The 14,542-nt window shown below is 40.0% G+C and overlaps 1 protein-coding gene across 1 annotated transcript; it reads right to left on the reverse strand.

Moving 5' to 3' along the window:
• Positions 1–7,163: 7,163 nt before the first annotated feature.
• LOC121973222 (kinase-interacting family protein-like) lies at positions 7,164–9,344 on the reverse strand. The gene is made up of 3 exons (XM_042524796.1): positions 9,273–9,344; positions 8,659–8,807; positions 7,164–8,165 (listed from the first exon to the last, which is right to left on the reverse strand). Exons 2-3 carry the CDS (start codon positions 8,729–8,731, stop codon positions 7,279–7,281), a joined length of 960 nt encoding a protein of 319 aa, XP_042380730.1. The 5' UTR covers positions 8,732–8,807; positions 9,273–9,344; the 3' UTR covers positions 7,164–7,278.
• Between the last annotated feature and the right edge of the window lie 5,198 nt (positions 9,345–14,542).

The following is a 14,542-nucleotide window of genomic DNA, read 5'->3' on the forward strand; positions in this document are numbered from 1 at the left end:
TTTTAAAAAGTATTTTAAAAATTCCTTTAAAAATTATTTTAAAACCTTTTAAAAATTATTTTAAAAACTCTTTTAAAAAGTATTTTAAAAATTCTTTTAAAACCTTTTAAAAATTATTTTAAAAACTCATTTAAAAAGTATGTTAAAAATTCTTTTAAAAATTATTTTAAAACCTTTTAAAAATTATTTTAAAAACTCTTTTAAAAATCATTTTAAAAAAAACTTTAAAAATTCTTTAAAAAATTATTTTAAAAATTATTTTAAAATTATTAAAAAAAAAACAAAAACAATCTAGTTAAAATTATTTTAATACTAAGGTACTTAAATTACTTAAAACTTTAAAACTTTAAAACTTAATATAACTTAGAATTAATACCTAAGATAAAACTTAAAACTAAAATTTTTGACTTTAAACTTAATCAGGTAATTATTAAGTAAATAACTAATTGTTTAAATCTAACCTTATTTGAGCACTAAGCTTGATTTGATTAGAACCTATGTTTAACCTTAGTAAAAATATTAAAATTACTCTAAATCATTTTTTTTAATCAACCTTTAAAATATTAATTCTTTTTATTAAAACATAATTAAAGTTTGACTTAAATTGAACCTTACTTAACCCTGTTTAATAACGAGTTTAACTTCAAATTACTACCAACTTTAAACTAAGTTAATCCAACTTAAAAGAAAGTAAATGAAAAGTTAAATTATAACTAACAACTTCATCAATTAATACAAAATTTAGATTATATTAAATTATTGAATCAAGCAAAATTTAATCAATAAATTATTAATATTGATCAATTATTGAATTAATAACAACTTACCTTACTTAACATTACACTAAAGGTTAACTTATTTCAACTGAATCTAACGTTAATTACATTTAGTCAAATTTAATAAAGATAATTATACAATCGCCTAAGACACTTAGGTACGAAAATATGTTATGGTTGTAAAATTTTATTTAAGGGGGAGTAATAAATAAGGAGGATTAATAAATTAAAGGAGTATCAAATTCAGGGGGAGGTTTATTTTTTAATTATCTCCTTAAGTGTTATTTTTTAATCTTCTCTTTAAAATCTCTCGAGAAAATTCTATCTCAATTTTAAAAAAAAAAATTTCTACTTTGAATTTTTTTTGCAAATATTTTCAAAATTTTATATCATGTTCAGGGGGAGAAATTAATTTAAAATATTTTATTAAAAATTTCTTAAACCTATTTTTGAAAAACTAAGCTGTTTTTAAGAATTGGGTTTTACTTTTTATTGAAAATTGATGTTGAAAATTAGATTTAACTTAGTTTTGAAAATCGAATTTAAAACTCTAGTTCTTAAAATTTGATTTTACTTAATTTTGACATTTTGATTTGAAAGTTAACTTTTACAAAAATTTGTTTTAAAAAATTACTTTGTTATTGAAGATTGTGGAAATTAGATTTTTCAAAACTTAAGTTTACAAACTAAGCTTCTCAAAATAATTTTCCTTAATTTTGAAAATTGAATCTTTTACAAACTTAGTGTTGAAAAATAAATTTCAATCAATTTTGAAAAATAGATTTTTCAAACTTAGTTTTGGAATTTTGATTTTGAAAACTTATGTTTGAAACCTTGAACTTTTAAACTTTGACCTTATAAACTATACTTGAAAAATCAGCTATCTTTCAAGATTTAGTTTTTTTTTAAGATTTAAGAAATAAACGCTAAATAATCTATGTTCTAAACTCCCCCAGATTAACTTGACATTATTTCTTACTTTGTCTGAGGTCTGTATCTATGCTTACTTAATCCATGCTTACTTTTGATGAATGTCAAAGGGGGAGGGTTAAGTGGTTGTGGTTAAGTTAGCTAAACCAATTTGAAAATACAAACTAACTTTAAAACCACATAAATGCATGTTGTTACTTGCATATGTTTTCACTAACTTAACCAGGTTGTCATTCCATCAAAAAGAGGGAGATTGTTGGTGCGGTTAGCACTAACGATTTAACCTAGGTTTTGATGAATGACAAATCAGGTTAAGTTAGTTTGTTGTTGTCTGACACTTTGATCGAGTGTGCAAGAGAAGTCTAGACAGGTCGACGGGCTGACCGGATGTCTGGCACGAAGCCCAGCTAGGTCGACGGACTAACCGGATAGCTGGCACGAAGTCCAAGCGGGTCGACGGGCTGACCAGACGCTTAGGCACGAAGTCCAGCTAGGTCGACGGGCTGACCGGATAGCTGGCACGAAGTCCAGACGGGTCGACGGGCTGACCGGACGTCTGGCAGGTAAGTGAGGTAAGCCACTGGAGGGGAGTGACTGCGATGACGCGTTCCCAGAAAGGGAACATTAGGCGTCGATCCGGCTTAGATCCATTTCGGATATCTAAGTCGAGATCGTGACTAGATTCCGGTCTCGGAAAGACGGAATCTAAGTCATACTCTTTTCTTGTTAAATCATATTACTTTAGTTGTGCTAACAATCTGTTTTGCAGAATATATATTTGCCTCGGACTAACTCTGTTTTGCAGGAAAGGAAGTTTCTGGAAATAGGAGGTCCGGGCGCCCGGAAGGGATCCGGGCGCCCGGAGGTGAATTTTATCCAGGCCGAGTCGTCGCCACGTGGAGTTCGCTGATTAGACCTGCCACGTCGCACCAGGGCGCCCGGAAGGGATCCAGGCGCCCGGAGCAGCATATAAAAGAAGCCCCAGGGGTGGAGCTTCAATAACAACTGAGAACTCTTCGACTGCTTGCTCTGCTGCTCTACGCTCCTGCGACGCTAACAAAGCTCCGACAAAGTGCTCCTTCTTCTTTGGTTAACTTTCTTGTCGGTATCACTTTATTTCCATTAGCATTTCTGTACCTTAATTTGTAATAGTATTTCGAATTGCTAGTGAATTGCCCAACGAAAGTACTCAAGAAGTACGGGCCTTCGAGTAGGAGTCGTCACAGGCTCCGAACGAAGTAAAAAACACCTTGTTCAGTTTGCCTAAGTTTTTTATTATTCCGCTGCGCTTAACTCTTATTAACGTGATTTTTTCGAATCGATATTCCCCCCCCCCCCCCCTCTATCGACGTTTCACGATCCAACAGTTTGTACCTTCCTTGGTCTATCCATTATCTGAAAGAAAAGAGGATTAGTTTAATAAGTGAGATAAAGTATCCGCTAAAGAATTATTAATTCCTTTTATATATTCCCAGTGAATGCATAAACCCTTATTAATAATGGTATCTGTGAATTTTAACCACCGCTTAGCACTTAATCCTTTTCGTAATCCTTTCGTCTGTTGACTATATTTGACTATAGTTTCACAATCTGTTCTAATAGTAATTTCTTGTTTATTTTAAATGAATAATCAGAATGCTTCTAGACAATAAATAATAGCTAATATTTCAAAATCTAGTGAAGTTAAATGTCCTTTTTTTTTCTTAAAATTTTCTAGAGGCATATCTGCATAAGGTTTCAGTAATTTTAGGGTAATATTTAAAAGTTTTTCTAAATAAAATGCCTCCCCATCCTATTTTACATCCATCGATTTTAATGACTAAATAGTTAGAATCAAGTGGCAGTGTCAACATAAGAATTGTTTTTACTAACTGTTTAATTTATTGTACAAGTGTTATGTCTTGTTGATTAAAATATTTTTGTTCTGTTAAGGAGGTCTTATTGTATAAGGGGTCACTAATTTTACCGATATCTTTTAAATAAGGTCTTACATAATTGAGGAGTCTTAAGAAAGCTCTTAGAGTTTTAATATCTTCCATTTTATCTAAAAAACAAGGATTTTAACAGAGATATGAGGTTGAAGGGCTATTTGCCCCTAGCCTATCTTAGCTCCTAGGAATCAATATGTGCAGTTGCTATTGTCATTTGCTTTCGAGAAATAATAAGACCCTGTTTTTCAAATAGGTTAAAAATAATATGAAGATGAGCATAATGTTTTTGTTTTATTTTATAGAAAACTAGAATATCATCTATATAAACACAAGTGAAAAGAGAAATATCTTGAAAAATGTCATCCATTTTCCTTTGAAATATTTGAAGGGTTACCTTAAGACTGAAAGACATAATAGACTACTCAAAATGTCCCTTAGGGCAGGAAAGGGATATCCATTCAATGGGCTCAGGATGCATTTTGACTTGTCAGAATTCTGATTTCATGTCAAATTTAGAGTACCATTTAGAGTTTTGAATTTTATTTAAAAGTTTGTCTTTGTCAGAAATTGTATAACCATCTTCTTGACAGTTATCATTAAATATTTTGTAGTTAAATACAATTCTAGATTGACCAATTTCTATTTTGCTCCTTTATTAACTATGAAAGCTGGACTTCTGTGTCTAAATGTGGATTTTGAATGACTCCTAAAGTTAGTTGTTAATTGATATGCATTTTACATTCTTCAGTTTCCCAATTTGTATATCTTAAGTTTTGGGCTTTGATTGTGAGATCTTGATTAATTATTGATAGTTTACAGTAGACTTTGTTTCGGTCTCAATATTTAGTTATTTAGTAGGATTGTCTCCAATAATTTCTAGTTTCTCTAATCTAGAAATGAGGAAGTCTAAATCTGGTTTATGAGTATTTATTATTTAAAGAAACTGCTTTGGGAGTATTAAATCAGGTGGAATCCCGATGTCATCAAGATCAGATATAGGGCTTGACCAGCCAAGTAAGGCTAGTTTTCCTGATCTTGATAGTCAGGAAGACCTATGACACAAGTTTAGCTAATACTAGATTATGTTGGCTTACTTGCATGTAAACCATTTTTAGGAGAACATTGACAAGATGAAGTAGTATCCATAGTATTAGGTGGCATGGTTTCTATTTGTGGTTTGGTGGTTAAAGGATGTACAATAGATGGATAGTTTGAGACTATAGGTGATACTATGGGTGAGGAAAAGAAAAGAACATAATCCTTAATTAAAAGGAAAGCTCTATCTGGTGGTAAAGGAAATTTAAGCTTAAGATTAAGTGAATATTAGGATGTAATAATGGTTTAATCCAAAGTTTAGAGAGTGTGAGTGGTGTGCTATATTTTTCACAGTTGTCATAAAACCTGAGATAAACATTAGTGACAAATTATGTACAAGCAAATTGTTGACCATCAAATTGTGTGTTGAGTACTGATTGTGTGATACTGTTTTTATAAAGATTTTTGGCAAAACTGAAAGAAGTGTATTTTCATCTATTGTGGAGTTAGTGGCTCCACTATCTAGAAAGACATAAAGTAAACTCATGACTATGGATATTTACCAAGCATTTGACACTAATGTCTAGAGTCTTTCCCGCATATATATATATATATATAGAGAGAGAGAGAAATATTATGCTGCGGCTCCTTATGTGCGGTTTTGCTGCGGTACTTGCCACGTCAACGGCCTGGACCGATCAGGCTCCAACTTGATCGGTCTGGGAGTCTCCTGATCGGTCTGTGGACCGATCAGGCCCTAGGCTGATCGGTCCCCAGACCGATCAGGCTCCAACCTATCCACCTAAAAATCAACAAAAAAAGGTAGGGGATCGGTCTGTGGACCGATCCACCTATAGCCTGATCGGTCCACAGACCGATCAGGCTTCGAAGCCAACTCTCACAGAGAGTTGGTTGATCGGTCTGGGGACCGATCAGCCTAGGGCCTGATCGGTCCACAGACCGATCAGGAGACTCCCAGACCGATCAGGTTGGAGCCTAATCGGTCCAGGCCGCTGACGTGGCAAGTACCGCAGCAAAACCGCACATAAAGGTGCCGCAGCATAATATTTCTCTATATATATATATATATATATATATATATATATATATATATATATATATAGTGCGATTATGAGCGGCAGGCGATGTAGCGCTACCATGTATCTTTTTTTTTTTGCCTTCTTCCCCCTCCTGCTCGTGCCCGTCAACCACCCTTCGGCCGCCAGTTGCACGGCCATCACAATCGGCCTCTGATTGCTTGTCCCAACCTAAATTATAGCTGAACTCATAGGGGATCGTGGCTAGATTCCGACCGTGATCACGCTCAATCATAGTTGGAATCCAGCTGCTGCCGAATCCCAGCTGGTTCGTAACTGGATTACAATCGGAATCCAACCATAATTGGTCATGATTCGACCTTAATCTGACACGATCGCGATCGGAATCCAGCTGCTGCCCGAGCCCGGCTGGTTTGCAGCCGGATTGTAGTCAGAATCCAGCCACAATTGGCAGCAATCTAGTTGCAACGCTAGCGGCTGAATTTTGGCCAAATTGTGAGTGGATTCTAGCTATGTTCCGATCAAACTCCAATAGTGATCTAGTCGGGTCCAGCATGGGGCGATCTATCGGCAGTCAATGACGATCGACGAGCGAGGAAGTAGCGATAGGCGCACGAGCAAGAGAGCGAAGAAGGCAAAATAAAAAAAATGATGTGGCAGCGCTACAATACCCGGCGCTCACTGTCGCACAAATAATGACGCTTAGGATATCACTAATGGAAATATCATATATCCTTTTAAACTTATGATCTTTCTCAAAACTTTTCAATGTGAGACTTTGATTGAATCCCAACAATTCTCCCCTCAAATAAAGGACCACAATTACTCTCATGGTCCAAGTTTCCCTGCTAGTGTCCCGTCACTCTTGACCTGATTCGGGCCTTTCCGCGAGCATCCACATCCGATCATCTTGACCTGCTCCGAGCCTCTCTACGAGTATACGGTCATCTCGACCTGTTCTGGATCTCCCTGCAAGCATACGATGATCCTAAGTTGCTCCCGAGTTTTTTCGCGAATATCTGATCAACTTGACCTACTCTGGGAATACCCTTAACTTCGTTCAAGACTATTTTATATGGCATTTGGTATACATCATAACTCTGATATTATTTGTTATGTAAAAAGATATCTATATACCTCTATAATAATATGATATTATTCACTTTAAATCTGCTGCTTGTTTGGGGAGTTTGGAATGGGAATGAAACTAAATTTGTGCTTGGTTTGGGGAAATGAAGGTGGGACCCACGGATTCATTCCTCTAAATAGAGGAATGGGTCATTCCCCACTAATATGAGGGGTATGGGTATTATTCTCATTTCAATAATATTTATAATCATTCTCATATCCTTTCCTATTCTCTTACCCGAATCAAGCGCCCCCTGAATCTTCATGATTTAATATATATTGGTACGCGTTCTTTTGGAGCCCACTCAATTTACTAACCCACACAAAAACTTGATAATAAATAAAACATTATATATATAAAAAGCAAGTAGACATTGGACGTCTGCTACAGGTAGAATCAGTCTTTGGGGCGCAACTTCATCACTGCTTTACGTGCGGCGCACACGACGAAGGGGCCCAGTCCAACTTACGCATGCGGTCCCACAAGCTCCGCCACGACCTGCCCCGCATCGACTCCGCCATCTCCCTCGCCCGTCGGTTTTCTCGCCGGAGGCGCTCCACCTCCGCCCGCGCCTCCCTCTTCTCTTTCTCCCGCCGCGCTATCGCCAAGAATAACTCCCGGTTCCGCAGCTCCAGCCCGTAGACCTGAGCCTGGAGCCCTTCGATCTTCCTCCCCAACAGGCACATCCGCTGATTCTCCCGCAGCTGCACCAACGCCCACGCCAGCTCCGCCGCCCTCTGCCGCATGAATCCCAACTCCGACTCTACCGCCTGAGCTTCCTTCTCCAGGGACGCCGCCCGGAGCCCCAGACTCACGTTCTCCCCCAGCAGCACCATCCGCTCCGCCTCCAGCACCTCTACCAGGCTCCCCTGCAGCTCGATCTTGCGCGACGACTCTGCCTTCCGCCGCTCCGCGTCCGCTCCCTCCGCCGCCAGCAGGTCCCGCTCCACTGACGCCACTACCATCTCAGCCAGAACCATGTCGACATCGCAAGGGGCAGCGAGCCACCGGCGCAGCTGGAGGGGAACGGGTTGAAAGGAGAGGAAGCTCTCAGCGTCGGAGCCAGCGGCGTCGAAGTCGTCATCGGTGTGGATATCGGAGGATACGAACGAGGCGAGACAATGCTTCCGGCGAAGGGACAGGCAATAACGGTTGGCGAGGTAGAGGTAGCGGTTGTGGAGGTCATGGAGCAGCGCCACCAGCTGCGGCCGCTTACGGTAGTAATTATCCGCCCTCTGCGCGAACGAGTCCGACACGGAGTCATCCGGTACGTTCACAGCGAGTGCCTGCACTCTCTCCTCTACATCTGCACCAATAAAACAACCTTCCCAATGAACATTCAGAGTATACATTAACACAAAATCCCAAACGCTTAATAAATGGCCTTTTTCCTCTGAACGTTCGATCAAACTTTATGAAAGTTTTGCTAAAATTATGGAGAAATCGAAGGCACAAGCTCCGACGACTGGTCATGATATGATGTGGTAGATGAAAGCATTGACAAGCTGAGTTCTCTAGAATTGTAGACCTACGTAGCCTAGCAATCTACTACTAATCCCTGCTGCTTTCGACTGCGACATCTCAAGAAAGTATTTATTTTATTTTAAAGTTCAGATTCAATAACAGATTTTTAAAAAAAAGCTCCATTGTCAATGGAAAGAGAATTTAGATAAATACCTGAGACTTGGCAATAAATTCGCTTTTCAAGTTGTCAAATTTCAATTAGACATGTCTTGTTCTTTTTCTTACGAAAAAGAACATCTCAGGCTGAAAAAGCTGAGGGAAAGAACGTATCTAACCTGCGAGAGCCGCTTGAAGCCACGCAGGGCCCGAAGCGTGACTGCTCGTTGTCATCGTCGTCAACGCTGCCATCGCACGGAGATGCGTGGCCGAATACAGGTCGGTGACGAGCGTCCCAGATTTTTGCACAGAACCTGACCGCCTAGATCTGTTCGAGATGATCCACGAGTTTCAGACAAGTAAACAGTGAAAAACTAAAACAAAACGCAGAAGCGATCCCACCTCAGGATCAAAATATGCAATGCAAGGTGGGTAATGGGGTTTCGGAAGATGGCAGCCAAAAAGGTTAGACTCGGTGAAACAAAAAAACTGGTGAAATTAATCGAAACGACGGGAGAAGGATGAGACTGCAATGCATTGATTGCAGAGACAGAGGAGAAAGGGTAGAAATATCCTGTTTTACTGGCTGCATCAGTACTGTTTATCTTTGGTCACCGACAGCGTCGACATGGCATGCGAAATGCTCATGATCCCTGAAGCGGCTTAAACATAAAGATGCAGCACTTGAACTTTCAACAGAAAAGCTCCGCCCGAGCTTTGCACGTTTCTGTCGCAGCTGGCGGGCATCCGTGACAAGACGATCAAAGGAAACGGAGGTTAAGAGGAAAGGTACCTCTGAAGAAAGAGTCTTCTGGTGGCCGGAGGAGGTGGTGGCGTTCTTCTCCTATCAGAGAGCGCGAACGGAGCGAGATGCAGAGCGGACGATGCTGAGGGGAGACGGCCTGCCTTTTTATTTGAAGCTGGATTAGCCTTTGTGAGTCGCTATGGACAGGGGACACCAGTTTCTCTTCATCCGAGCCGTTCATGGATGGAAAGGCAAGCGATGGACGACGTGCCTTTCTTTTTAATTTTTAATATTTTAATATTTATTTTATAAAAATACCAACGCTTCTCCTACAGTACATCTCATTGTACTATGATTAAATTTTAATATAAAGTTTATATTGATATATTAATTTTATTTTTAATATTATTTTTTATATTAAATAATTACTAATATTTTTAAAACTTATATCTCAATGTAATTGGTTTAAGGGCTGGAAATATGACTTCAATCTATTTCAATATCTATGTCCTTGGAATATTCAATAAACATCACTCCCAACTCCCAGTGAAGAGATTCTTTATGTACCAAATTGTTACTTAATATTATCCATAATGTGTATCTTAAGCAGTCAAGTCCTTCGGTTAAATATAAGTAGGTAAATCATATGATACCAAATAAGATATTTTGTATCCGTTAAGAATTGATCTCAATATTATTAGTATAACCATTGATATAAGTATCAACTGTGTTAACCGGTAGGGGCGGTAAATTGCTACTCAATATGGTAAAATGTGATTTACTCACCCTAGAGCCCTCATCAACTTGTCCCTAGCTCAATACGAAAGAGGTATATCACTGGTTGAGATAAATCATGAATGACTACTAGCCATTAGTGTAGTAGTCAAGGCATAAATCATGAATGACTACTAGCCATTAGTGTAGTAGTCAAGGCATGGAGGAAGGAATGCTCGAACGTGTTGAATTTTAACCCCAGAATCTAATATGGCAACGTTAACACCCTATACTTTAACCACCGTATTACCCTCAGGAACCACAAATTGCTACTCAAGATGACACAAAAGGAATGTTAGAAGACTATTATTATTCATAGTGCCAACATAGTCAATTTCACTTTTAACATTCTGCAATCATTGTATCAACAAGTGGAAAACACTTGTCCCCTAGGATATGGTGTAGTGGTAAAAGATAAAGCACTTCTGAAGTAACAAGAGTTTGATTCCCATGCAGAGCACATGTCTATGATGCTTGAACTACTGGTAATGCTGAAACATCACATCAATTGTCACTTACACTTCTTGGATTTACTTTGGTAGTCGGTGAAAAATTTCATGAGGTCAGATTGGTCATCTGTAGGATTAGTCAAATCGTAAGAACTAGATACATGATTACCAAAAAAAAAAAGAGTGGGAAACACCAAAATTTGAGATGCGTATAAGGTTATTCACATAAAGGGGATAAAGATTGTAGTTGTTGACGTTAAAGATTGTAGTTGTTGATGTTGCAGAAGTGGCTTGAATGCTAAATTGGAGAAGTGAATAGCGTACCTATAATTTAAAAATGATATTTCTCTGGCTAATGACTTAATAATGACATGCACATTAATTAAAAATAACAAACATATAAATAAAAGAGGTTCGATACTTGGTTTACAACTCATAGGTTGCTAGTGTAGCGCCCGAAAATTCTCAAAGTTATTTTAGAAATATTCTATGATTTTCCTGGAATTTTGGAATATTTTTATGGAATATTTAGAGTAGTGGAAGTGGCAAAAACAAATAGAAACGTAAAATAGCTTAGGCGGGAATTGAACCCGAGACCTATTGGGTCCTACGACTTAAGGTGAACTCTAATAACCAAGAGAACCCAGCAGGGCCGTGCTGAAAGGGAAGGAAAACAATTTTATTTAAGCTAGAGTTGGACGAATTAATTCCTTAATATAAAAAGGGAATTAAGTGAGGAGTTTTAATTTGTATCGTGACTTACCTTTCCCTCAAACCCTCACCGCCGCCCCTTCTCCTTTCTCTTCCTCTTCTCGGCGCCAACCACAAGCACACCTAGGGCTCCATCCCTAGGGTCCCAAGGGCTTCTCCCGGCGACATCTTGGATACGAGGACGCTCCCCTCCGCGATAGGAACGCGTAGACGCGAGAAGATTGTCGAAAGGATCGTCTTCTCCGGAAATCTAGCGAGTAGAATCGTAAGAAAATTAGAGCAGAAGGTAAGAAACCTCTCACCTGCAGTATAAGTAGCTAGTCGTATGTTGTATGCATTGTTTTAGCCGTATGCAGATTTTTAGTGATAGGGTGCGAATTAGCGCACACCAAGCGTTTGATTAAACACTCAGCTCAGTGAAATGCCACCATAGGCATTTTAATAGCTTAGATAAATGCAATAGAATCATTTTTACAACTTAATTAGTCTTGCTATAGCTTTTATGGACTAGACGTCCAATGGGTGGGCTCCCATAGTTGCCCTAGGTTCAAATAACCTAGTTCTGGGTTTAGACAACCTAGTAAAAGCAAGACAAGAGTTATTAGCTTATGTTCAGTATTTTACTTTTCAGTGGCACTGTACTGGATTAGATATCCATTGGGTTGGACTCCCATAGTCGTCCCTAGGTTTAGATAACCTAGTAACCCTACTAAATTCGGGACTTGCAAACCCGGGTCTAGTTAGGGATGCGCGTATAGCAAGTACAGTTGTCGAGCCCAAACAGCAGCATGATTATTATTTTAATCTATCTATTAAACTAGTTTTCGAAACCTCACAATTAGTTATGTGAATTCGGTACAGCTCCAGCATTAGTTAGCATTTGCTTCGTTCAGTTTGTTTGTATCAGTTTAGTTTTCTATTGATACAATGTGATAGCTTACAGTAGCACTTCTTGCCCTGACTAGTTTGCTTGTATGCCATGTCATGCTCTTACATGTTCCATGTTCATATGTTTCAAATAGCATGTTTTAAAAACATAAATTGCATCGTATGCATGTTTTGTGAGGTAGATGGTTTCTTACTAAGCGAAATCTTACAGATACTCTTTTCCTTATACTGCAGATAAAGGTAAAGGAAAGATGGACTAGAGTGTAGGATCGAAAAGAATTTAGATATCTCCACAATTGCATGATATTGTCCACTTTGGGCCTAAGCCCTCATGATTTTGCTCTTGGGCTCTCCCCAAAAGGCCTCATGCCAATGGAGATATCTTTTTCTCTTATAAACCCATGATCTTTCCCATGTGTTTCCAATATGGGACTATGTTTGCAACCTTGCAACCCCAACAATCCCCCCCTCAAACAAAGGACCATAGGCTTCCCACGTCCGATCCTCGACCCACCAGGTCTTTCTGCCCCTCGGTCTACCCGACCTACTAGGACTTCCTGCCCCTCGGTCTACCCGACCTACTAGGACTTCCTTGCCTAGCCGCAACTAGGACTTCCTGCCCCTCGGTCCACCCGACCTACTAGGACTTTCCTTGCCTAGCCGCAACTAGGACTTCCTGCCTGGTGTCTGGTCCTCTTGATCCAAACATAGGAGCCCCCACTTTCTTTGTTCGAGGTCAATATTGTACTCACATGGTTCAATCAAACCATAGCTCTTGTGCACAGTCGGTGGTTAAACCTTCTGGCAGTCCGGGCTCTGATACCACTTGTAGGATCGAAAAGAATTTAGATATCTCCACAATTGCATGATATTGTCCACTTTGGGCCTAAGCCCTCATGGTTTTGCTCTTGGGCTCTCCCCAAAAGGCCTCATGCCAATGGAGATATCTTTTTCTCTTATAAACCCATGATCTTTCCCATGTATTTCCAATATGGGAATATGTTTGCAACCTTGCAACCCCAACAGAGTTGACCTTTAGGGGGAGTCTTTACTCGTCAAGATTTCTGAGGACGAGTGATATGGAATTATCACTAAGTTGATTGTTGATTTTAGTATCAAGGGGGAAATTAAGGGTTTCAATGAAAGGTATGGGACTTTCATTAGGAAGAAACTCTTGACCTTGATTCACTTTTTTTGATGTGTGTCAAAAAGGGGGAGAATGTACAGAGAATGTTCAAGGAAGAACATTGGAGAACTATTGGAAAACCTGAGTTAGGTTATCGAGTTAACCTAACTTGATTATGGTTTTTGTCAAACATCAAAAAGGGGGAGATTGTTGGTGCAACCTTAGGTCAAGGTTGACCTGGATGACCCGACTCGAGTTGACCTGACTCAAGGTATATTTTGATGTTTGACAAGAATAGAGAAGTTGTATTTTGATGTTTGACAAGAATGGGAACTTGGGGGATTGTGGGTGCAACCTTTGGTCAAGGTTGATCTGGTTGACCCGACTTGAGTTGACCTGATTCGGAAAAAGTCCAAGCAGAGAGCTTGGCACGGGAAAAGTCCAAGCAGGGAGCTTGGCACGGGAAAAGTCCAAGTATGGAGACTTGGCACGGAAAAGTCCAAGTATGGAGACTTGGCACGGAAAAGTCCAAGTATGGAAGCTTGGCATGGGAGGTCGGAGAGGGCTCGGTAGCTCGTTCTCTGGACTGGATGGAGTCAGAGAGGGCTCGGTAGCTCATTTTCTGGACTAGGTTAGAGAGGGCTCGGTAGCTCGTTCTCTGTACCGGACGAAGTTGGAGAGGGCTCGGTAGCTCGTTCTCTGGACTAGGTCAGAGAGGGCTCGGTAGCTCGTTCTTTGGACCGGACGAAGTTGGAGAGGGCTCGGTAGCTCGTTCTCCGGATTAGGTCAGAGAGGGCTCGGTAGCTCTTTCTCTGGACCGGACGAAGTTGGAGAGGGCTCGGTAGCTCGTTCTTTGGACCAGACAGAGTTGGAGAGGGCTCGGTAACTCGTTCTCTGGACCGGATGAGGAAGTCGGAGAGAGCTCGGTAGCTCGTTCTCCGGACTAGGTCAGAGAGGGCTCGGTAGCTCGTTCTCTAGACCGGGAAGGCTTTAGGGTTTAGGGCTGGGAAGCTCTAAAACCTACATAGGCATTAGATCGGTCTGTTGACCGATCCAGTGATACTTTGATTTATCTGATCGGTCTGGTGAACGATCAGTAACCAAACAGAAGCTTACTGTGGGTTATCTGATCGGTCTGTAGACCGATCAGGAAGCAATGGACAATAGGAGGGGATCGGTCTGTGGACCGATCCACCTATAGTCTGATCGGTCCACAGACCGATCAGGCTTGTGGAACCAACTCTCTGTGAGAGTTGGAGATCGGTCTGGGGACCGATCAGCCTAGGGCCTGATCGGTCCACAGATCGATCAGATGTCTTGTGGACCGATCAGGGTGAAGCCTGATCGGTCCAGGTCTAGCCGTTGAGTCA

Source organism: Zingiber officinale, chromosome 1B (assembly GCF_018446385.1).
Source record: "Zingiber officinale cultivar Zhangliang chromosome 1B, Zo_v1.1, whole genome shotgun sequence".
Taxonomy (NCBI): Eukaryota; Viridiplantae; Streptophyta; class Magnoliopsida; order Zingiberales; family Zingiberaceae; genus Zingiber; species Zingiber officinale.

Excerpts from the sequence above, each read along its gene's own strand:
- LOC121973222 (XM_042524796.1), bottom strand. The coding sequence starts at position 8,731 with ATGGCAGCGTTGACGACGATGACAACGAGCAGTCACGCTTCGGGCCCT. Across the intron at positions 8,166-8,658 it reads GCTTCAAGCGGCTCTCGCAG|ATGTAGAGGAGAGAGTGCAG; the intron begins GTTAGATACGTT and ends TTATTGGTGCAG.